General features: G+C 37.2%; 1 protein-coding gene across 1 annotated transcript in view; it reads left to right on the top strand.

Annotated features, from left to right (window-relative positions):
• The window catches only part of TMLHE (trimethyllysine hydroxylase, epsilon), a 65143-nt gene that overhangs the window by 18372 nt on the left and 23675 nt on the right, over window positions 1-23096 (top strand). The window contains exons 2-6 of the mRNA XM_065901045.1: window positions 1739-1920; window positions 15875-16051; window positions 16554-16833; window positions 18434-18553; window positions 21674-21910. Of these exons, the coding sequence (XP_065757117.1) occupies window positions 1740-1920; window positions 15875-16051; window positions 16554-16833; window positions 18434-18553; window positions 21674-21910 (995 nt within the window). The 5' untranslated portion in view covers window position 1739. The remainder of the gene's footprint in view (window positions 1-1738; window positions 1921-15874; window positions 16052-16553; window positions 16834-18433; window positions 18554-21673; window positions 21911-23096) is intronic.

The raw sequence follows: 23096 nt of genomic DNA, 5'->3' as shown, positions 1-23096 counted from the left end.
CATCTCAACTTTTCCTACCCATCTCATTGTGGTTTCTCCTTTATATCTTTAGTTGTGGAATGTCTTTTCAGCAAGTGTTTAGGTCATTCTCATATTACAGAGATAGCTGCTCTGTAAATAGTCGTAATTTTGGTGTGCCCCTGGGAGGAGATGAGTTCAGGGTCTTTCTACTCCAGCATCTTCTACAATGACCAATTTTTATTTTATAAGTAAATAGGAAACAATGAAGCACTTCTACAAAGAACACTGATCATATGGAGTCCTCCCGGTTCTCCTAGGCATAGTTAACCACTTTCTCCTTTGCACTTTTTCACTGTACTCTGTGTTTAAAACTACTATAGATAGTAGTAGTTGTCTTTCTTCCATACTAGATGATTATGAGATTCTTGAATGGTGGCTGGGATTGATTATTTATATTTGTATTCCTAGTACTTAAGAAAGTACCCTATTTACACATGCTTGGTAATATTTGTCAAGTGAAATAATGAAGAAATGAATGAATACACTTGCTTAAGAATGTTTTTTTTTGTGGGGAGTAAGCCATTGTAAATGGAGAAGAGTATTTGGTTAACAATTAAGACTAAGGGTTGGAAATTTTTTTCTCTGAAGGGCCAGATAGCAAATATTGTAGACTTTGCAGGCCACATATGGTCTTGGTCCAGTGTTATTGTTTTTATTTACAGTCCTTTAAAATGTAAAACCTGTATGTGGCCATATGAAAATAGGCATGGGCCATAGTTTGCCAGCCTCTGTCTTAGACTTTAACTCTCAATTTCCTAACCTATTTCAGAACCCTCCCTAATTCATCAGCAAATTCTGTTATGTCTCTAGCTATGGCCTTTGTGTATGAAACCAATCAGTCCATTTATTAGCTTACACCACACACTTAACATGTATACATCCACTCAAAATAAGCATTTTTAGCGGGTTTAGTGACCTTAAGGGGTTATTGAGAAGGTTCATGTCAAGCACCATACGGCTTTTCTGCAGTGGCATGGGTTTCTCCATCTTTTCCCACAGGATGAATTAATTCCTTTTAAGATCTTATGCAAATGAAGTTATTTTATTAATATTTCTGAAAACATGACACTTAGGGTGTCACCAACTCCAAGCAAGTTTATCAAGGTACTTTTGCCAATAGATATAGTTTATCCCTAATAATAACCACAATAATAATGATGATTGGAATGATAGCATATCATATATAGGACATATGTAGGACTTACTATGTGACAGCAAAGTTCTAAGTACTTTAGTCCTCACACTAAACCCATGGGATAAGTATTATTGTCATCCTCGTTTTACAAAACAGGAAACAGAGACACTGAGAGTTTAAGAAACTTGCCCACAATCACACATAATCAGTGGAAAAGGAAGTTTCAAGGAGTCAGGATGAGGGTGATTAACAGTGTCACAGTGGAGAGTCCCAGAATGATAAGCCCTAAAAAGCAATCCTTCCATATGTGGTTGAAAGGTTAAAATTAGTGATTTTCTAAAGAACCACTTCAGTTAGATAGTGGGGTGGAAGCAAGATCGCAATGCATAATATGAGTGGCTGGTGAGAAGATAGAAGTAATGGTTATCAACCACTTATCCTTAGCTGTTCAGAATTTCTCCTTTAATGCTGTGGTTGAGATAATAAAATCTGTTCTTTTACATAGCTAGATATGTAGTATCCTACAGCCTTATAAACATTGTTTTATATTGTTACTAACACTCTCATTGTCAAATTTTCTAGGATGTGGTGCTGCAGGTTGTCCCATCTACAAAGCAGGCTCCAGGACCTGCTGAGGGGACGAGTCACATGTTGGGCCCTTCAACAGCCCAACTTCAAAAGCTTATTTCCATTAGCCATCCATTGGCACCATACAGCCTCCAAGTCTCTGAATTGTGTTTGGCAGCAACACGAAGATCATTTTGGTAAGATGTGTAGAGGCAGATACTTTATTTTTAATTGTGACAGAAAAACCAAAATTTAATATCGTAACCATTTTAAGTGTACACTTCAGTAGTGCAAAGTATATTTACATTGTTCTGCAATGACAGATACTTTTCATGTGGACTGAAAGTACTTTCTGTGGAGTTGCGAAGACTTCTAACCATTTATTTCCAGGATTATTTTACAGGTTGCAAGAAAGACAAAACTAATATAGGGTAATAGGAAAATCTCATCCCAGCTAGGGAAAGGGAGGTCTGCTATGCCCCAGCCCCACTCTATCTCCCTGTCTCATCTAAGAAAAAATAAAGAAAGAAGAAAAAAAGCCTCAGTATACAAGGGAGAGAGTTTCAGAGACATAGACTGGAAATTCTATAGCCAGGGAAAGTATTGGGTGGCATAGGGGAAAAAAGCTTTACCCCTGTGTATTAGTTTCCTAGCACTGCTGTGACAATTACCATAAACTAATTGGCACAAACAACAGAAATTTATTCTTTCACAGTTCTAGAAGCAGGAAGTCTGAAATCAAGATGTTGGCAGGGCCATGTCCTCTCTGAAGACTCTAGGAGAGAACTCTTCCTTCCCTCTTCTGGGTTCTGGTGGTTGCCAACAATCCTTGGTGTTACTTGGCAACATCACTACACTCTCTGCCTCCATCATCTTCCCTGTGTCTCTTCTGTGACTTCAAATTTCTCTCTCCTTATAAGGGGACCATTTGTTGGATTTAGGGCCCATGCTAATCCAGTATGACCTCATCTTATCTTGATTATCTTCCAAGACCCTATTTCCAAATAACGTCTCATTCACATGTACTAGAAGTTAAGACTTCAACATATCTTTTTGGGGAGTGCAGTTCAATTCACAACACCCTGGAAAGGGACAAAAACAACCATGAAGGCCACACTCCCAAAACATAGGCCCACTATGCACTCCTTAGACTTAATTCAAAGATTAGAGAATTCCCCTCCCCCCCCACTACAACCAACTAATAAGCCTCCAGTTAAAATAGCAGTGGATTACAGCTGCAAAAGACAGACTGTCTCTGAGGTGAAGCACAAAGAGAAGGGCCAAGACCAAAAGGGGGGATAAAAACAAGATTACTAGAGAAATTTAAAGCCTCTCGTACCCATAGAGACAGTAAATGTCAAACATAGCCCAACTCTTGGCCAGATTGATATAGTCACCCATAAATTCCTATTTACCTCAGTATCTACTGCTCTATACATGTCTGGCTGTCAACTACAAGAACAAAATTACAAAACATGCTAAAAGGCAAGAAATAACACAAGTTGAAGAGACAAAACACCATCAGAACTAGACTCACATATGACACAGGTGTTGAAATTTCCAGTCAGGAAATTTAAAATAACTATGGTTAATATCTTAAGGATTCTAATGGAAAAGGTAGACAAAATGAAAGACCAGATAGATAATGTCAGCAGGGTGATGGAAAATATAAGAAAGAATCAAAAGGAAATCCAAAGCACAGTAACAGAAATGAGGAATGACTTTGATGGGCTCGTAAGATACAACAAGGGATAGAATCAGTGAATATAAAGATAGGTCAATAAAAATTACCCAGACTGAAATGCACAGAGAAAATGAGAGTGGAAACAAACAAACAAAAAAAGAGTATTCAGGAAGTGTTGAACAATATCAAAAGTTGTAACATATACATGAATGGAATACCAGAAAGAAAAGAAAGAACGAACTAAGCAGAAGAAATATTTGAAGAAATAATTTTTGAAAGCTTTCCACAATAAGTGACAGACACCAAACCACATATCCAAGAAGCTTAGAGAAGCTTAGTATCCATTTTTAAACGCCCACACAAAAGCCCACACTTAGGCAAAAGAGCAAAAACAAAGAGCAAATCTTGAAGGCAGTCAGAGGGGAGAAAAACACTTCACTTACACAGAAACAGAAGAATTACAGCAGAGTTCTCATGAGAAACTATGCAAGCAAGAACACAATGGCATGATAATTTTAAAGTATTAAAAGGAGAAAAAACTGCCAACCTGGGATTCTATATCCAGCAATGCTTCAAAAGTGAGAGAGAAATAGACTTTCTCATATAACTTCTCAAAATATTGTAAAGGAATTTCTTCTGGCAGAAGAAAAATGATATAGGTCACAAACTTGGATCTACATTAAAAAATGAAGAGTGTTCGAAATGAATGAAGATAAAATATAAACTTTTCTCCTTAATTGCACTAAATTTTAATTATTTAAATAGTAATGGCAGTGTATTTGTTGTTCATAGCACATATAAAAGTGAAACAAATGACAACAATGTGACAGAGGATAGGAGGGAGAAATTAGGAATATTCTATTATAAGGTAAATCAAAAGAACTGACAATACCAAGTTCTACCAAGGATGAATAGGAATCAGAGCTCTTTTTCATTGCTATTGGCATGCAAAATAGTATAGCCACTTTGGATGATACTTTTAGAGTTATCTAAAGGTGGACTTAGATTATTTAAAATGTACATTGTAAACATTAGGAAAACTACTAAAAAGTTTTAAAAAATAGTATGAATAATAAGTTAAGAAATGAGATAAAATGGAATCATAAAAAGTACCCAAGGAAGGGCTTCCCTGGTGGCACAGTGGTTGAGAGTCTGCCTGCCGATGCAGGGGACACGGGTTCGTGCCCCGGTCCGGGAAGATCCCACGTGCCACGGAGCGGCTGGGCCCGTGAGCCATGGCCGCTGGGCCTGCGCGTCCGGAGCCTGTGCTCTGCAATGGGAGAGGCCACAACAGTGAGAGGCCCTCATACCGCAAAAAAAAAAAAAAAAAAAAAAATACCCAAGGAAAATCAGAGAAGGTAGAAAAAGAGGAAAAAAGAAACAAGGAGTAAATACAACAAATAGAAAACAGCAAGAAGGTAGATTTAGAGTCAGCTACATCAATAATCTCTTCAAATATAAATTGCCTAACCACACCAGTCAAAATACAAAGATTGTCAAAATGGATCAAAAAAAAATTCTACTATATGTTATCTACAAGAAACGAACTTTAAATATAAAGACTCAGGATAAAACTTAATGGATGATGTGGGGACAAGGGATATATGGAGCTGTCTGTACCTTTGTCTCAGTTTTGCTGTGAACCTAAAACTGCTCTAAAAAATAGTCTATTTAATTTTTTTAATTTAAAGTTAAGGGATGGAAATAGAAACACCATGAAATGCTAATCAAAACAACAGTAACTATGTTAATTTCAGACAAAGCAGTCTTCAGAACATGGAAGATTATCATGGATAAAGAGGCACATAACATAGTAATAAAGGGTTCAGTTCTCCAAGAGAACCTGTAACTATCCTAAAAATGTAGCACTTAACGATAAACCATCAAAATGCATGAAGCAAAAACTGGCAGAGATAAAAGTAGAAGTAAACAAATCCACAATTTCAGTTGGTTTTAATACCTCTCTCAGTAATCGATAGATTAAGCAGGCACCATCAACCAGTTTGACCCAATTGATACTTATAGAACAATCCATCCAACAACAGTAAAGTACACATTGTTCTGAAGTTTAAATGAGACATTCATCAAGGTAGACCACGTTCTGGGCCATAAAACAAAGCTCAAAAATTTTAAAGACTCTAAAAACATATAGAGTATGTACATTGACCATAACAGAAAAAACTAGAAGTCTATAACAGAAAAGTCCCAAATATTTGGAAATTAAGCTATACACTACCAAAAAATGTATAAGTAAAATAAGTCTCAAGGAAAGTTAAAAATATTTTGAACTAAATGAAAATGAATATACAACTTATCAAAATTTGTGGTAAACAACGAAAGCAGTGGTTGGAGGGGGATGTATGGCAATAAATACACACACACACACGCACAATCTGTGTGCAGACAACTGCAAAACACTGATTAAAAAAATGAAAGAACATAAATAATTGGAAAGACATTCCATGCTCATAGGTTAGAAGACCCAATATTTTTAAGATGTGAATTCTCAGTATGATCTATAGATTCAGTGCAATCCCACTCAAAAAATCCCAGCAGACTTTTTTATAGATATTGACAAACTGATTCTAAAATGTATGTGGAGGGGGCTTCCCTGGTAGCGCAGTGGGTAAGAATCTGCCTGCCAATGCAGAGGACACAGGTTCGAGCCCTTGTCCAGGAAGATCCCACACACTGTGGAGCAACTAAGCCCGTGCTCACAACTACTGAGCCCGTGCACCTAGAACCTGTGCTCCACAACAAAAGAAGCCACCGCAGTGAGAAGCCCATGCACTGCAACGAAGAGTAGCCCCCCTCACCACAACTAGAGAAAGCCCGCATGCAGTAACGAAGACCCAACGCAGCCAAAAATAAATAAAAATTTAAAATAAATAAATAAATAAATAACGGATGTGGAAAGACAAAGATATCAGAATAGCCAATACACTTCTGGAAAAAAATTAAGTCAAAGGGCTTAAGTTAACCTTAGTACAGTTGACACAAACAACACAGGGGTTAGGGTGCCAACTTTTTGAGCAGTCAAAAATCTGAGTGTAGTTTACAGTCAGCCCTCTGTATATACGTAGTTCCTTCATATATGTGGTTTTACATCCACAGATGAATTTAACTGCAAATCAGGTAGTACTATAGTATTTACTATTGAAAAAAATCTGCTTATAAGTGGACCCAAACAGTTCAAACCTGTGTTGTTCAAGGATCAACTACAATCAAGGCAGTGTGGTGTTGTCAAAAGGATAGATACATAGAACAGTGGAACAAAATTGAGAGCCCAGAAATAGACCCACACAGATATGGTAAACTGATTTTTGACAAAAGTGCAAAGTCAATTCAATGGAGAAAGGACTGTTTTTTTCAACAGGTGGTGTTAGAACAGTTGGACATCCCTATGCAAAAGAGCAAAACAAAACAAAATGTTCACACCTGCCTCATACTTTGTGTAAAAAATAGCTCAAAGTTGATCATAAGCCTAAATGTAAAATGCAAAACTATAAAACTCGTATGAGAAAATGTTTGTTACCTTGGATTAAGCAAAGAGTTCTTAGATGCAACTTCAAAAGCTTAATCCATAAAGGAAAAAAATGGTAATTGGACTCTATCAAAATTCAAAACATTTTCTCTGTGAAAGACACTGTTAAAAGAATGAAAAGGAAAGCCACACAGACGTGGAGAAAATATTTGCAAACCACATGCTTGAGAAAAGGTTTGTATGCGGATTTTAGAAAAACCTCTTAAAACGTAACAATAAGAAAACAAATAACCCAGTTTTTAAAAGGGTAGAAAGATCTGAACAGACACTTCACCAGAGGACAAAAGTATGGCAAATAAGCATATGAAAACATGCTCAACGTGATTTCATTAGGTAAATGCAAATTAAAGCCACAATGAGATGCTACTATACACCTATTAGAATGACTAAAATCCAAAAAAACCTGGCAGTACTTAATGCTGACAAGAATGCAGAGCAATAGGGACTTGTATTCATTGCTGGTAATAATACAAGAATAGTATAGCCACTCTGGAAGAAAATTTGGTAGTTTCTTATAAAGTTAAACATGGACTTGTCAACAGTTGCACTCCTAGGTATTTACCCAACTGATTTGTAAACTTATGTCCACAGCAAAAACCCACACATGAAAAACCACTTTATTCATAATTGTCAAAAGTGGGAAGCTATCAAAATATCCTTCAATAGGTTAATTAATAAACTATAGTACATCCATACAATGGAATACTATTCAGCAATCAAAAGGAATGACATGACATTCTGTTGAAGGCAAAACTATAGGGACAGTAAACAAATCAGTGGTTGCTAGGGGTCTGGAGAGTGTGGTTACCCATAAGTATAGGGGAAATGCTAGAATGAGTCATGTGGTACTGGATTATAGTTGAAGACATCAGTATAAACTCACGTTTAGCCTAATATAGATACAGATGTATAGGTGCAGAAATAATTACAGTTGACCCTTGAACGATGCAGGAGTTATGGGTGCCAACCCTCTGTGCAGTCAAAAATCCGCATGTAACTTGTAGATTGCCCTCTGTATACACAGTTCTGAGTCCAAGCTCACTCTGCTCACCGCACAACAGGCCAATAAATCAGGAGATGAGGTGTTGAGGCAAGGAACAGTGACTTATTTGGAAAGCCAGGCATCTGAGAAGATGGTGGACTAATGTCCTAGAGTATCATCTTATTGGGGTCTGGATGCCAGTTTATTTTATAGAACAGAGAGGGGGAGGAGATGAGGAAGTAAACTAAAAAGGCCACAAGTCTTGCAAAACATCTCCTGGTTTGGCCAGCCTCGGGGAGGGGATGTGTTAATTTCTTCTTTCTTGCAGCCATTCACTGGTAGGCAGGGTCAGGATGTTTCCCTGTGAGCTGAACAAAGGCACTTTAGTTTAACATTCAGGCAGAGGGGCAGGGTTCCCCAAGGTAGACCATTATGTATGCCAGTAGCTATAGACAACATCCTTTTAGTGATTATAGTAACAAAAAACAACAGAGAGCAAAGGTTAAAATAAAAGAAACAGATCCAACATGGAGTCTGATTTTGCTCTTCCCTGCTACAGATGCTCTGTATCCACATTTCCACATTCTCGGATTCAACCAACCACAGACTGTGTAGTACCATAGTATGTACTATTGAAAAAAATTCTGTGTATAAGTGGACGTGTGCAGTTCAAACCCATGTTGTTAAAGGGTCGACGGTATAGATATGTTTTTACACATAGATTAGTATATTTCCTAGCTCTAGCCACTGAGAGGTCCTGGAAACAATGACAGCACAGTGGAAATGAGAACACCCAGATCTTGGTTTCTAATACCATGCTCCAAGAAAAGGAACCAAGGGCTCCTTAGAAAAATGGACTATTCTAGAGCTGGGTCAGAGAAAATACAAGATGAGCCTGGAGAATCTTGAAGTCCCAGAAAGTAGGGAAGTGCTCAAAAAAATTATGAGGCAATGTTAAAGGGACACAGGAGCTAACTAAAAGAGCTTCTAATGGCCAAAGCTGAAACAATTTGAGCAAGAAAATAAATAATATAATATTAGATTATAACCAAAAGTATAAAATAAATGAATCCATGCTGATATATGAATAAATAGGGAGAGTACATATAAATGTCCCATACAAAAGAATTCCAAATAATTTATGTAGATATTCCTCCTCCCCCAGCTATGGAGGTGGATCTTAAGTCCCCAGTCCTAGAATGCAGGCTGCACTTAGTGATTTGCTGCCAAAGAATAGAATATGGAAGGAGGGTGGGGTAACTTAAGTAGAGAAATGTAGCAAACACTACCTTTGATAGCACGTACCAGTGATATGATACGGTGAGAAGGGCACCTCACTCCTGTGGCTATCTTCGCCAAAACTTATAACCCCACTTTAACCATGATAAAAGCATCAGATAAACCCAAATTGTGGGACATTCTAACAAAATGCCTGACCAGTACCTCTCAAAACTGTCAAGGTCATCAAAAACAAGGAAAGTCACAGCCCAGAGGAGCCTAAGGAGACGTGACTAAATGTAATGTGGGTCTTGGATGGGATCCTGGGACAGAAAAAAGACATTAGGGGAAAACTAATAAGATTCAAATAAATCATGGGATTTAATTAATAAATAATGTATCAATATTCATTCATCAGTTGTGACAAATTTACCATACTAATATATGGTATTAGTAATAAGGGAAACTGGGCAATGGCTATATGGGAACTCTTTGTATTTGCAACTTTTCTGTAAACTTAAAATCATTCTAAAATTTAAAGCAAATTTATTAACAGAGAGGTAGTGGTAAACCTCAAGCCATAAGTTTCACTATGAAAGGGAAAATGAGGTGGAGTGGTAGTGGAGGGGGAATATTGTTTTAAGATGGAAGACATTGCAACATGTTCGCTGATGAGAATGATCCAGTAGGAGGGGAACATTTGATGATGCAAAAGAGGGGGATAGAAAAATTTCAGAAGTGTAGTACCTGAGTAGGAAAGAGATAGGATCTGATTCATAAATGAGAGTGTTGGCCTTGATTAAGTGCACAGATATTTCAACCATAGTAACAAGAAGGAAGGCAGAATATATGGGCACAGATGCATGTAAGTGGGTGGATGTGGAGCATGGGTTTGTGGAGATTGTCTTCTAATTGCTTCCATATTCCCTTTGAAGGAGTAAGCAAGGTAATCAGTTGAAAGTGGGAAGGGAGAGGTGGTGTTGGCAGTTTGAGGAGAGAAGAGACTATGTATAATAGTGTTCTTGGAGAGTGAGTAAGTGATTTTACTAAGAAATTATGCAAGGACTGTTTGGCAGCGTTGAGTACTCATTTGATATTTCGGTGATGATTTTAAAATGAAAGTAACCAATACAGTTTAAATTTTTTTTCTCTAACAATGTTTAGCTGCTTGGCTGCAGGCACAGCGGAGGTGTGGACCTGAGTGTATCCGGGTCAGAGCTTTGTCAGGGAAGCATGGCAGAGGGAGATAGGGGGGCAAGGGAGTTAAGGGTGTTTGCAAGGAATTAATCAAAATGATGGATCATGGAAGGTGGACCCTGTAAGGAGGGAATCGAAGACATCAAAGGAGGCAAGATGATGGATAACAAAAAGGAGCTTATGGTCAATTGGGGCTTTTTGTGTAGTTGAAGGATTATTACAGTGAAGAGCGCCTGGATAATCGAGCTGGAAAAGGAACAACAGGTAGTCAGAGTATAGGGTGTTTGAAATGAAAATTATGAAGGTATTACAATTAATAATGATTAAGCTGCCAAGAATGATGACAGGGGAAGGGGATGATGGGGTGACAGTAAAAGACAGTAAACTGATCTTCATTTATTTAAAAATAAAGTGACTCAGGAGATACATGATTAGAGTAATGAAGAAGTTTAGAGTTATATAGGATAGCATGAGCTTCAGAGCAGCAGTGAGGCAACTATCCTACCAGGATTACTATAGCCTTGCCTTGATACCTTGATGATCTAGAAACTAGAGCAGTTTTTCCAAAGTTCAATCTGATTTTAGTACTCTGATTTTAAAAATTGCTTTATAGAGGCCCACTGTTAGAGATGATGATTGGCTGAAGGTGGCAGGAGAAAAAAGTGGAAATGGAGAGGTCAGGTGGATTTCAGAGTGATATAGGAGGCGGAAGTAACAAACCTTGGTGATTGATTAAATGTAGGTTACAAGAGAAATGAGTTGAGTCCTAAGTTTCTCTTCTGTATTGACATTTTGGCAAGACCTAATTAATAAACATTTGTTCAGTGTCAACTTTATACAGAACCAAAGATGGAAGACATAGTCCCTACCTTAATGTAAACATAAAACATAAAATGAGTAAATAAATATAAGAAGCATAAATAGCTTATGCCATATGCAAATTAAATTGATACATACCAACTACTTAATTTCAAAGGAAATGTAGGGTTAGTCAAGGAAGCTTCCTTGAATTAAATTAATTTTTAGCTAGATTTTGAAAGAAAAGATGGTCATTTAATTAGAGGAGCCTATAATTTTAAGGAGAAAAATGGCAAGAGCAGAGGTAATAATGAATTCCAGCCATGGAAAGGACAGTAAGCATACCAACTTGACTAAAATAAAGGGGATTTTTTGGAGCTTTTTAAGATATGAGTCCATCCCCATAGTACAAATCATTCCACGACTGTACAGTATGTGCCTGGCAACTTCTCACCCATCTAATAGGACAGGAGAAGATCATTCATAGTTTTGATGACAGGATCGTTCTCATTTCTGAATGAGCAAGTACCAGGAGCCAGGCGTTGTGATAAATGCGAAGCATGCAGTGATGGAGAAGACACATTCCCTATCCTCAAGGTACCGTCTTATGGCAAAAACAAACACACAGTTATAAGACAGTGTGTTAAATGCTTTTAGACAGCATATGGAGTGCTATAAGAACAAAGAGGAGAGTTACCTAACCCAAACTAAAAAGTTATAAATGACTGCTTACAGGATTTGAGCAGAGTCATGAATATTTAAATATGAATTAGGCAAGAGAAAAAGAGTGAGAAGGTAAGGATGAATGTTCTGGTCAGAGGGAACTGCATGTGCAAGAGCTTGAAGGTTAGTTTGTCAAAACCCTGGATTACCTCAGTGTAATGACCAATCTGAGCGAGGGTTGATGGTACTTAATCACTTTTATCACTCTAAGGGAGTGGTTCTCAATAGTTTTAGTTTATGAATCTCATAGAAATTCCGTTGCAAGCTATGGATCCTCTCTATAGAAAACTACAGAACTACACACACACACACACACACACACACACACACACAGAGTTTTACATATCATTCCATTGATCCTTGGTCAAGAACTCCAACTTCAGATCACCACCAAATAATAGCCCCATTCCACAGTATCAGCAGTTGCTATATCAGAGACTCTTTCAGTTAACTTCAGTGTCTGGATTTTCAAGCATTCAACACCAACTTTTGACTCATAACTAGAAGATGTTATAGGTACATGGAGGTGATGTCCCAGTGGTCCACTCTGCTTCTCTCCCAAGGCTGTTAGAAGGGAAAGGCATTTCCTCCCAGGTAATAAGCTACCTACTAGCAGCATGCCTGTCTTAGACAATAGGGTTTCTTGTAATACTCTTCTCAGACAGTTTGTATGGACTGCATGGGTCACTCTTTTCTGTTTCTATATGTATCTCAGGGTTTTTTGTTGAAAATCTGGACATTTTAGGTTATATCTTATAGAAACTGATTTCTGACCTCGCAGGGGGATTGTTGCTGTATGTGTGTTTTGTTTATTTGTTTATTGACTTCTCTGGAGTAATTCATTTTTAACTGTGGCTTCTGTGTATCACAGTGGGGTCAGCATAACTCAGTGGTCCTCAACTGGGGGGATTTTGCCACCACAGGAGACACTTGGCAATGTCTGGGAACATTTTTAGTTGTCACAACTGGCGAGGAGGATGCCTCTAGCATCTAGTGGGTGGAGACTAGGGATGCTGTTAAGCATCCTACAATGCACAAGACAGTGCCCTGCAACAAAAAATTATCTAGCCCTAGATGTCCGTAGTACCAAGGTTTGAGAAACCCTGGTATAGTTTAGTGGCCAGCTAACAATCAGTTAGAGGTTAAGCTAAAAACCTTAAGCCAGTAAGGCTTCCACCTTTTGCCAATGGATGTGTGTGTGGATTGGGGCACACAAAGTTTAGGCTGTTTATAAGTCTGCCCAGGCTTTCAGTTTCTGCCATTCTTCACACGTCTCCACTGTGCCTCACGTCCCTCCAGGGACATGTAGGTAACTCGGGCCCTTTCCAATCTCTCCTTATTGTGCTCACAGCCCTGCATGTGTGCACAGCCTTACCGAACACCGGGGATGTGAGGGGGCTTTCCAAGGCCCACTATAGCTGTCTCATTCCCTTCATCCCCTTGATAGATTTCTGGCTGTTCTGCGGATCTATTGCTTGTCCCAACCAGTGTGCCTTCCTTGATTGTATTCAACACCCAGGGCCATGGAGTTTTTATGTGCTCTGCTCCAAATATATTTAGTCCCCTTCAGCAGCAAAGCTGCTGGCTTTCTTGGCTTGCCTGCCCTGGTGGAACTATTGCTGATGGAGCTGGTCGGGATGGGGTAGGGAGTGGAAGCACCCCAAGCTAAAGCACACAGATTCCCACTGTTCTTACCCAAGGTTCAATAGTTTTTCTTGACTAAATGCTTCTTAATTTGTTGTAAGCCTTTGGTCAATTTCCAGGTCCTAAAATGGTTGTTATTGGTAATTTTGTCCAGTTTTATCATTGTTATTGGGGGAGAGGATTTTCCAAGCTCCTTACTCTGCCTTTCCTGAAGTCTCACCTTCAGAGATTCCCAAGACTACACTTTGAGAAACACTAGCATAGGACTTTGGGGTTGGACAACTTGAGTTCACATCCTAGGTTCACCACCTAATGATTATATGATCTTACAAAGTTATTTAACATCTCTGAGCTTTAGTTTTCTGTCCTTAAAGTGAGAATGATAACATTGTACAAAGTCAATTTGAGGAGTACAGATACACTGCATTTTTAAACTGTTTATTAGGATCTCATTGTAGATACACCACAGTTTATTCAGCTATTCCTCAACTTCCCCCACTGACGGATATTTAGTCTTATTTTCTAATTATTTTGCTATTATAAACAAAACTATTATGAATATCCTTGTGCATACCTCTTCATATGTGACAGTTTCTATAAGGTAAGTACTGAGAGGTGAATTTCTGGGTCAAGCAATAAATATACATATTTTTTATTATTTTCATAGAAACTTCCAGATTGCCATTCAGTGTGTCTTCACCAATTTATACACATATTACCAATGTTTGAGAGTATGCATTTCTCCACATCTTTTGAAAACACATGTTTTAATCAAACTTTAAAATTTTTGTCACTCTGATGGATAAAAAATGATATCTTAATACCCATTTCTCTGATTACTACTAAGGTTAGAAGAGTTCATGTGTTTACTGGTCAATTCTGGTGACTTTCCTATTGATATCCTTTGGTCATTTTTCTATTGAGTTTTTATCTTAATGATCACAAGGATTTATTCTATATCCTGGGTATTAACCCTTTTACGTTAAAAAGATTTTTCCTGTTACTTGTCTTTTAACTTTGTTTTTTGCACTGTTTGCAAAACAGAAGGTTTTTATTTTCATACACACAAATTATATTTTATGCTTTTTGTGTCATATTAGAAAGGCTTTTCCTACCTCAAAGTTGTCAACATATAATAGTTTTATTTTTTATATTTTACTCTATCAGTAATTTACTGTTGAGGCTGACGTGACTCTAGAATCAATTTTTCAAAATTCATTTTTCTAAAACTAGTTATTGAGTAATCTATCTTTTCACCACTATTACAAAATGCCACCTTTAACATATACCATATTTTCATGTACAGTTGAGTCTGTTTTGAGACTCTATTCTGTCCCCTTGATCTCTTAGTCCATTCTGCATGAATATCATACTTTTTAAATGACTATAGCTTTATAATACATTTTTATATATAGTAAGACTTCCCCTCCATGCCTTTCTTTTTCTTTCTCAAAATTGTAACTTTATTAATTCTGAGTATGATTCTTGGAATTAGCCTGTCCAGTACATGAAAATTTTCACTGGGATTTGGATTGGAAGTACATGGAGTTTTGTGTATTAATTTGTGGGAGAATTCCTACCTTTTCATTATTGAATCTGCCCATCTGTGAGCATATTTCTCCATTCAAGTTTCCTTCAAGTCTTTCAGGATAGTTTTATAGATTTCTCCATAGTAGTCTTCCACATTTTCATTTTTCCCCAGACACTTTATAGTTTTTGTTCCTCTTATAAATTTGAACTCCTTTTTATTTACCTTGTCTAAATGAATAACCTGATGTATAAGAAAGTTTGATTTTTTGCTAACTTTTTATTTTGATACATCTTCAAACTAACAGAAAAGTTGCAAGAATGGTACAAGGACCTCCTTTATATCCCCATCCATGTCTTCTTTTTATATACTTGAATGGCTTCATTCTCCAAATTTAGAACTCTGATCTGTTTTGAGTTTATCATGGACACCCAGTGACAATATGAGGTATGGACTCAGTTTTATCTCTTTGCAAGTGATTATCAGTTGTCCCAACACCGTTTATTTAAAAATTCATATTTTCCACAGTGATTACACCTGCTACTTTTTACATACCAAATTTCTATATGCATTCATGTATATTTTTGGACTTTTTATACTCTTCTGTTGTTTTATCTGCCTTTTCCTATACCAACACCACACTGTTTTAATCATAGAAGTTCTGTACTATGTTTTAATATCTAGTAGGGGCTAGTGTCCCCCTCATTGCTCGCAGCTTATTTCTTGGTAGAAGACTTTTTGAAGGAAGTTTTCTGGATCCTGATTTTTTAGTTTTCCTAAATAAATAATGTAAAATAATATAATAATATAAAAGAGTGTGATCTTTTCCTTAGAACTGCAATATGCTAACACCGTGATGCGCTTCGATTATGTCTGGCTTCGAGACCACTGCCTCTCAGCATCTTGCTACAACTCTAAGACTCACCAGCGCAGCCTAGACACTGCCAGTGTGAATTTATGTATCCGGCCAAAGACCATTCGTCTGGATGAGACCACACTCTTTTTCACTTGTGAGTGGACAGGAGACTTGGTCTTCTTTGGGGTACTCTTTTAAAGGACAATTGTTTTACAAAAATTGGTTTGCCCCTTTCCAAAACAGGGTATTCTTTTAGTTACTCTTTGTTTTTCCTTTCTTTGGAAGCATTTATTTTTGAACCTTTTATTTTTCTTCTTAAATAAAATTGCTCTAATCTACAGATGACATCATTCTTAACCAGTAAATTGTTGGCAGTATTTATAATAATTATTATTTATTTTATTATTATTATTTTTTTTTGCGGTACGCAGGCCTCTCACCATTGTGGCCTCTCCCGCTGCGGAGCACAGGCTCTGGACGCGCAGGCTCAGCGGCCATGGCTCACGGGCCCAGCCGCTCCGCAGCATGTGGGATCTTCCCAGACCGGGGCACGAACCCACGTCCCCTGCATCGGCAGGCAGACTGTCAACCACTGCATCACCAGGGAAGCCCTTTATAATTATTATTTTTAATGCCTTTTATTTTTCCCTTAAAAGGGCCAGATGGTCATGTGACTAGATATGATTTGGATTGGCTGGTGAAAAACAGCTATGAAGGGCAGAAACAAAAGGTCATCCAGCCTAGAATCTTGTGGAATGCTAAAATCTACCAGCAAGCCCAAGTTCCATCTGTAGATTTCCAGAGCTTCTTAGAAACCAAGGAGGGACTGAAGAACTTTCTGCAAAACTTTCTGCTGTATGGAATTGCTTTTGTAGAAAATGTCCCTCCTACTCAGGAACACACAGAGAAGTTGGCAGAAAGGATCAGCTTGATCAGGTAAGTCATTAGTTTCCTGAAATCTGCAGAAATTAATTTCCAGTGACAAGTATGGTCACCCTCGTTTTTCCAGAATATTTTGTGGCCTGAGTAACGGGATTCCCATCTATAGTGCTTTATCTGAAGCCCAGATTTCTAATCTCTAAAGACACTTACATGTTTAATATGGTGAAGACTTCAAAGTCATTGGTATTTTTTTCGAGCCCAGTGATGCTCAAAGTAGGAGTTAGTCATTGTACACTAGAAAGAGCACTACCTGAGTAAAGAGAACCAGATAGTAGTCTGAGTTCTACCATCAAGCAGTTGGGTAAACATAGACAACTGCATAACACACACACCCCTACCCTCAATCCTCACCCCCGCCGCCCCAGTAGCCTCTATTTTCCTATCTGATCAGTAACAGGATTGAATAAGATGGTGTCTAAAGATCATCTACTTTTGACCTTCTATTATTCCTAAGGCTTAATTCAGAGCCTGGTTGTTAATACTACTGCCTTATACTGTATAGCATTTAACCAGCATATTCAAATCCGTTATTTTCATTGGTCATTATAGTAATCCTGATAAGTGTGTATTTTATCTCCTGTTCTACTGATGAGGCTCTTAAGGCTCAAATGTATTAAGTGGTTTGCTCAGGACTGCTCTGCTAGTAAGCAGTAGAACTGGGATTCAGATAGCTCAGGTTTCCTGATCCTAAATACAATGTTCTTTCCATTGCATTTCTAGGTAGTATATAGATTTATCTTCTGTAGCATTAAATGTGATGTAAACCAACTTTGTTATAATTAGTACTTTCCTTTTATTTCATAAGAGCCAGATATAGCTCATTGTGTAGCAGACAGTATGCTGGGTCATTTGCCCTATCCTAGTAGAGCATAATTAACATTTGTGAACCATTCAGTTTCAAACACAGTTTGAGAACTTTCAAGTAAAGCTGTGCTAGTAAGCAATAAATTGACAGGACTTTAGAGGTAATAGTTCAGAAGGAAGACCATTTCCTGTTTGGATTTTGAGGGTTCAGAGAATAAGATGAACTCTGAAAGCTAAAGAATTAAAGTGACCTTTAGTCAGATCTGAGCCTAGTAGGAAAATAACTATGAAATCAAAACCCATGATGTTATTGTAGCTCTCCTCAAGGAGAGCTACAATAACAGTGATACAGCAACTCTCACTAAATACTTGCTAATATAAACTACCCTTTCTCTTTTTCTTATTCCTACATGTCTAAAAGATGGGTGAAGATCTACATTAATCACTTCTAAAAGCAGCTACCCAAAAACATCTTTTTCTATGTGAGGAAGGTGAGTGCAGGACAGAAGTTTGAGTGTAAAAGCTATTAAAAGTAGAAACATAAACATAGTGGGATGATTCCCTAAGCTTTCAAACTATATTATCCTTTCACCCTTTTCCCCCCCAGCTTCCTAGAATATTACTCAGTGGAGGAATTGTTTAGACTGGTGATGTGTTCAACTGTCATATTTACCTTATAGATGGAAATCTGGAGCCAAACAATCTATTGTTATTTGTGAATAATTAAAGAAAGTATTGGAAAGAGTTTTGAATGATAAGAATGAAAGGTTTCCTATACTTCATTTGACAGAGAAACCATCTATGGGAGGATGTGGTATTTCACTTCAGACTTCTCCAGGGGTGACACTGCATACACCAAGCTAGCTCTGGATCGGCACACTGACACTACCTATTTTCAAGAGCCCTGTGGGTAGGTGGATTAGAATTTTCCAAAGTGGGATCATTACGTGTGATGGTCTTGAATAGTTTCTTAATCATTCTCTGTTTTATTTGAACCAAGATCATATCTGCTGCTGCTGATTTGTATGACTGTTTCTTTTCTCCATAGAAACGTGATCATTTTTAAACACCCTAGCTCAGTCTTCTTTAGACTTACAGGAATAAAATTTTTGAAATGATTGAAAATCTACCTTACTACATAAATGGATGTAAATTTTGTTTAATTTACATTTTTCTCAAAGTAATTACAAATAACTTACCAAAAATGTATTGATTAACCATTAGTTTGGGAATTTGTACAGTTTTTCATATTTAGTTATTATATTGCAAAGGGGTCAATCTTCCAAACACAGCTACTTTGGGTATGGTAGTAAGAGGAATTTAAATCCAATTTACAAGAAGTTGGAGAGGAGGAATGAATGAAAAATAACCTTATTACATGGACTCCGAAGCTATTGAGTCAAAGATAACGTATACCATACTTTTTTGCAGCTTTATTGAGATATAATTGACATATGACATTGTGTAAATATAAGGTGTACAATGTGTTGATTTGATATGGTTGTATACTGTAATATTATTACCACCAGTAGCTAACAGAGAGTAGATCTTAAATCTTCTCACCACAGAAAAGAAATAGTAATTATTTGACATGATACATTGATTTCCTTTAAGGGTTTGGAACCTAAGAATATTTGGTTCAGAGGAGGAAGAATAAAGCATCTTTTTGACATCCTGCTCAATGTTATGGATATACAAAAAGCCCTGCATCCTCATTCTACAGGATGCAGAAGGAAGAATATGAGGAAATGGGATGAGAAACAGTTGGACAGGGGTTGAGGTTCAAATATTGACTAGCTCTTTTCTCTCTGACCACTACCAGAGATACACAGTTGTCTGTGCCTTTAATTTAACCCTTTCTAATCAATGGCAAGGACCAAGTACATGAGCAGTATAATGAGAGTGGTTAAGAGTTCGGGCTATGGAATCAACCAGACCTGGATTTGTATCCTAACTGGAACATAGGTTAGCTTTGTGATCTTGGAAAATAACTTAACCTCTCTGTGCCTCAGTTTCTTCATCTGTAGAATGGGACTAGTAATAAAACCTGTCCATTTGTATTGCTTAGGGATTAAGTTACATGATGTATTTAAAGCACTTGGCATACTTCCTAGAACATAATAAATGTTCAATAAATACTAGCTATTATTATTATCATTTTAGCCATTGTCGTCATCATCATCGTCATTGTTACATGCCTTATGCTTTCTAAAGCTACCTTTGCTCAGGATCTCATCCTTTCCAACCTCCTTGGGGATTTCTCTCTCCTGTATCTTCAGCCTTCCATACATATTGACTCCTTCCTATCAGCTTTTCATTTCTTAAATCTCTACTTTTGTACACTTCCTTTGACTCTATCTCCTTCTAGTTACAGCCCCGCCTCACTCCTCACCTTCACAGCTAAACTTATTGAAATAATTGTCTACATTCAGTGTCTTTTCATTCTCACTTCTCATTCATTCTTCAAACCTGTAGTCAGCTAGTTTATCCACCCCCCTCCCAATTAAAATTAATCTCTCCAAAGTCACCAGCAACTAACTTATTGCCATACCCAGTGTGTACCTTTCAGTCTTCATCTTATTTGACCCCTGGGGCCATTTACCACTACCTCTTCTTAAATATCCTTTCTTTTCTAGTTTTCCTTCTATATCTATAGCCATTTTTCCTCAGTCGCCTGTGCCAGCTTATTTTCCTTTGTCCATGTCATAAATATTGTTGTTTCTCAAGGTTTTCTCCTTCTCCCTCTTTTCTTACTTGAAATGATCTCTCCAATTGACTTCTTCCATACTCTTGGCTTTAGCTATCACCTACAGGCGACTACAAAATCTACCTCTCTTCTAAGGTAAACATCTTCAACTGGCTACTAAGTAATCCTAACCTAGAAATTTCACAGAAAGGTCAACATAGCCAGAACTGACCTTTCTCATTTTAACTGTATTTACCCTAGGTTTTCCTTGATTTTATTCCTTCTATCTTTATTTATGTTTATTACTTATTTTACTTTGTTGTTTACTTTTCCTTATTTCTTCTTTTTCCCTAAATTACTATTAATTTTATTTTCCCCTTGTTAATTTGAAATTTTTACTTTAGTTTTCCAGTCCATTAATAGTTGCATTTCCTTTTCCTGTTAAATTTTCAGCCATATATAACTCAACTATTTCAACATGTCCTAAAACTGAACCTCTTCCTCAACCCCTCTCACCCCCTTTTTATCATCCAATTATGCATCTGCCTGTGTTCTCTTGGCAGACGGCATTATTTGTCAGGTTGTCCAGGTGAAAAACCTGCAGGCATTCTAGATATTTGCCTGTTCGTCGTCCTCTGTCATGTTGCTTAGCTGTGTCCTCTTTTCTATAAAACCCATCTCTAAGCTCAACCCCTCAGTATTTTTCTCTGCTATTTCAGTTATCCAAGTTGTTTTCCATGTTTTTTGTCATCTTGCTTCCCACCAGTTCATCTCCCATCTCAGTTTAAACTCGTTGTTTTACGTTGATATCTTTGGTCATACTTTTTTTTGGGGGGGGGGGCCTGGAATGCCCTCTCCTCACCTCAATCTCATTTCAGCCCAACTCTTGCTCATTCTTTAAGACTAAGCAAAACCATTCTCCTCCACCTCCAAAAACATTTCTCTATACAATAATTTCCTCTGTTTATGGCTCCACTGTATCTTGTATACAACTTTATTATAGTGCCTGTTGGTACTTACTTGCTTCATCTCTTCTTAGTAGACTGGCCTTCTTTAAAACAGAGACTATACCTTATTCATGATGGTATTCCCTGAGTCTGTCACATATAGCCATCAATACATATTAAATATGCTTAGGAGGAACCTGTAGTGGCATTAATATTTCAAAGCACAAAAAAGTACAGCTGGCTATGAAGGGAAGACAATTGGGAAATGAGATTTATTTCTTAGTGAAAAGAAAATGACACAGTGGAGTCAATAATCATTTCATATTTTTTTTCTAAAATTTTGATATATTCTCTTTTTTCCACTGAACAGAATAATTTAATTTTTCCCCCTCTTTAGCATTCAAGTGTTTCACTGTCTTAAGCATGAAGGAACAGGTGGCAGGACACTGCTAGTAGATGGATTCTATGCAGCAGAACAGGTACTTCAGAAGGCACCTGAGGAATTTGAACTCCTCAGCAAAGTGCCATTGAAGCATGAATATATTGAAAATGTTGGAGAATGTCACAACCACATGATTGGGGTAGGGCCAGTCTTAAATATCTACCCATGGAATAAAGAGCTCTATATGATCAGGTGAGTACCAAAGAACTATCTCTCAGTGTAATGTATTTGTCAGATATTAGTCTTCTAATGTAATGAAAATTCCTAATATCCTATGTCTGTCACATTTTAATAGTGCTATTGTATAGCTTTCTATTAGTACAATTTCCATTCTTATTTTAATTCCCATGGAATAATAAATAGGCCAACAGAGAAGGAATGCTAGATAGGAGGGGACAGATATTTCACATAGCATTTAAAATGAAAACATTTTAAAAACAAAACACAGTTATTAAATTGTGCTCAGTCACCAAATAGCTAGGGTACCCAAAGGCATGATAACAACAACATTTGACTGTTGCCCAGATTTATGCAAAGCTCCTGACCTGTGTATATCCAATAGTCTACTAGGTATTGCCACCTAGTATCTTGTAGGGTCATAAAGCACAGTTTATTCAAAACTGAATTCATCATCTCCACTCATTTCAAGCCTTCTCCTTCACACTGAATTGTGAAGATAAAAATAAATTGTTGCCCCTGTCTTTGCCCCTGGATTGTAGTCGGAACTACATAAATACTAAATCACTTCCCTGGGATAAGCTCCACTGGAAAACTCTCCCTCAGTCATTCTTATATCTCAATTGCCTAAAACAATGAGTAGGTGCTCAATATTTTCCCAAACATTTTATTACGAACATTTTTCATAATACAGAAAAGTTGAAAAGCATTTACAAGAAAACTCACATACCTACCACCTAGAGTCTACCATTGAGATATTACTATACTTACTTTATTACCTGTCTATCCATCTTTCTATCCCTCTGTTTATCTATCAATTAATCTTATTTTTGATACATTGGAAAGTACATTGCAGATATGAGTATATGTCCCCCTAATATACTTCAACATTTATAACCTTAAGTCTAAAGTTCAATATTTGTTTACAGATCTTTAATTTTGATATAAAATATACATACAGTGATGTTATAAATATTGAATATACACTTGCTGAGTTTTGAAAAATGCATACGCCTATGTAACCCAAACCCCTATCAAGATATCGAATATTACCATCACTACAGAAAGTAACTTTATTCCCCTTCTCAGTCCAACCCTGCACATACACTGAGAGGAAAACCCTGTTTTGATTTTTTACCACCATAGATTAGTTTTGCCTGTTCTAGAAATTCAGATCATGGAACAGATCTATTCTTTTATG

This window comes from Phocoena phocoena, chromosome X, assembly GCF_963924675.1.
Source record: "Phocoena phocoena chromosome X, mPhoPho1.1, whole genome shotgun sequence".
Classification (NCBI taxonomy): domain Eukaryota; kingdom Metazoa; phylum Chordata; class Mammalia; order Artiodactyla; family Phocoenidae; genus Phocoena; species Phocoena phocoena.
The sequence above is the reverse complement of the archived record's forward strand: the minus strand, read 5'-3'. Positions and strand labels throughout refer to the sequence as shown.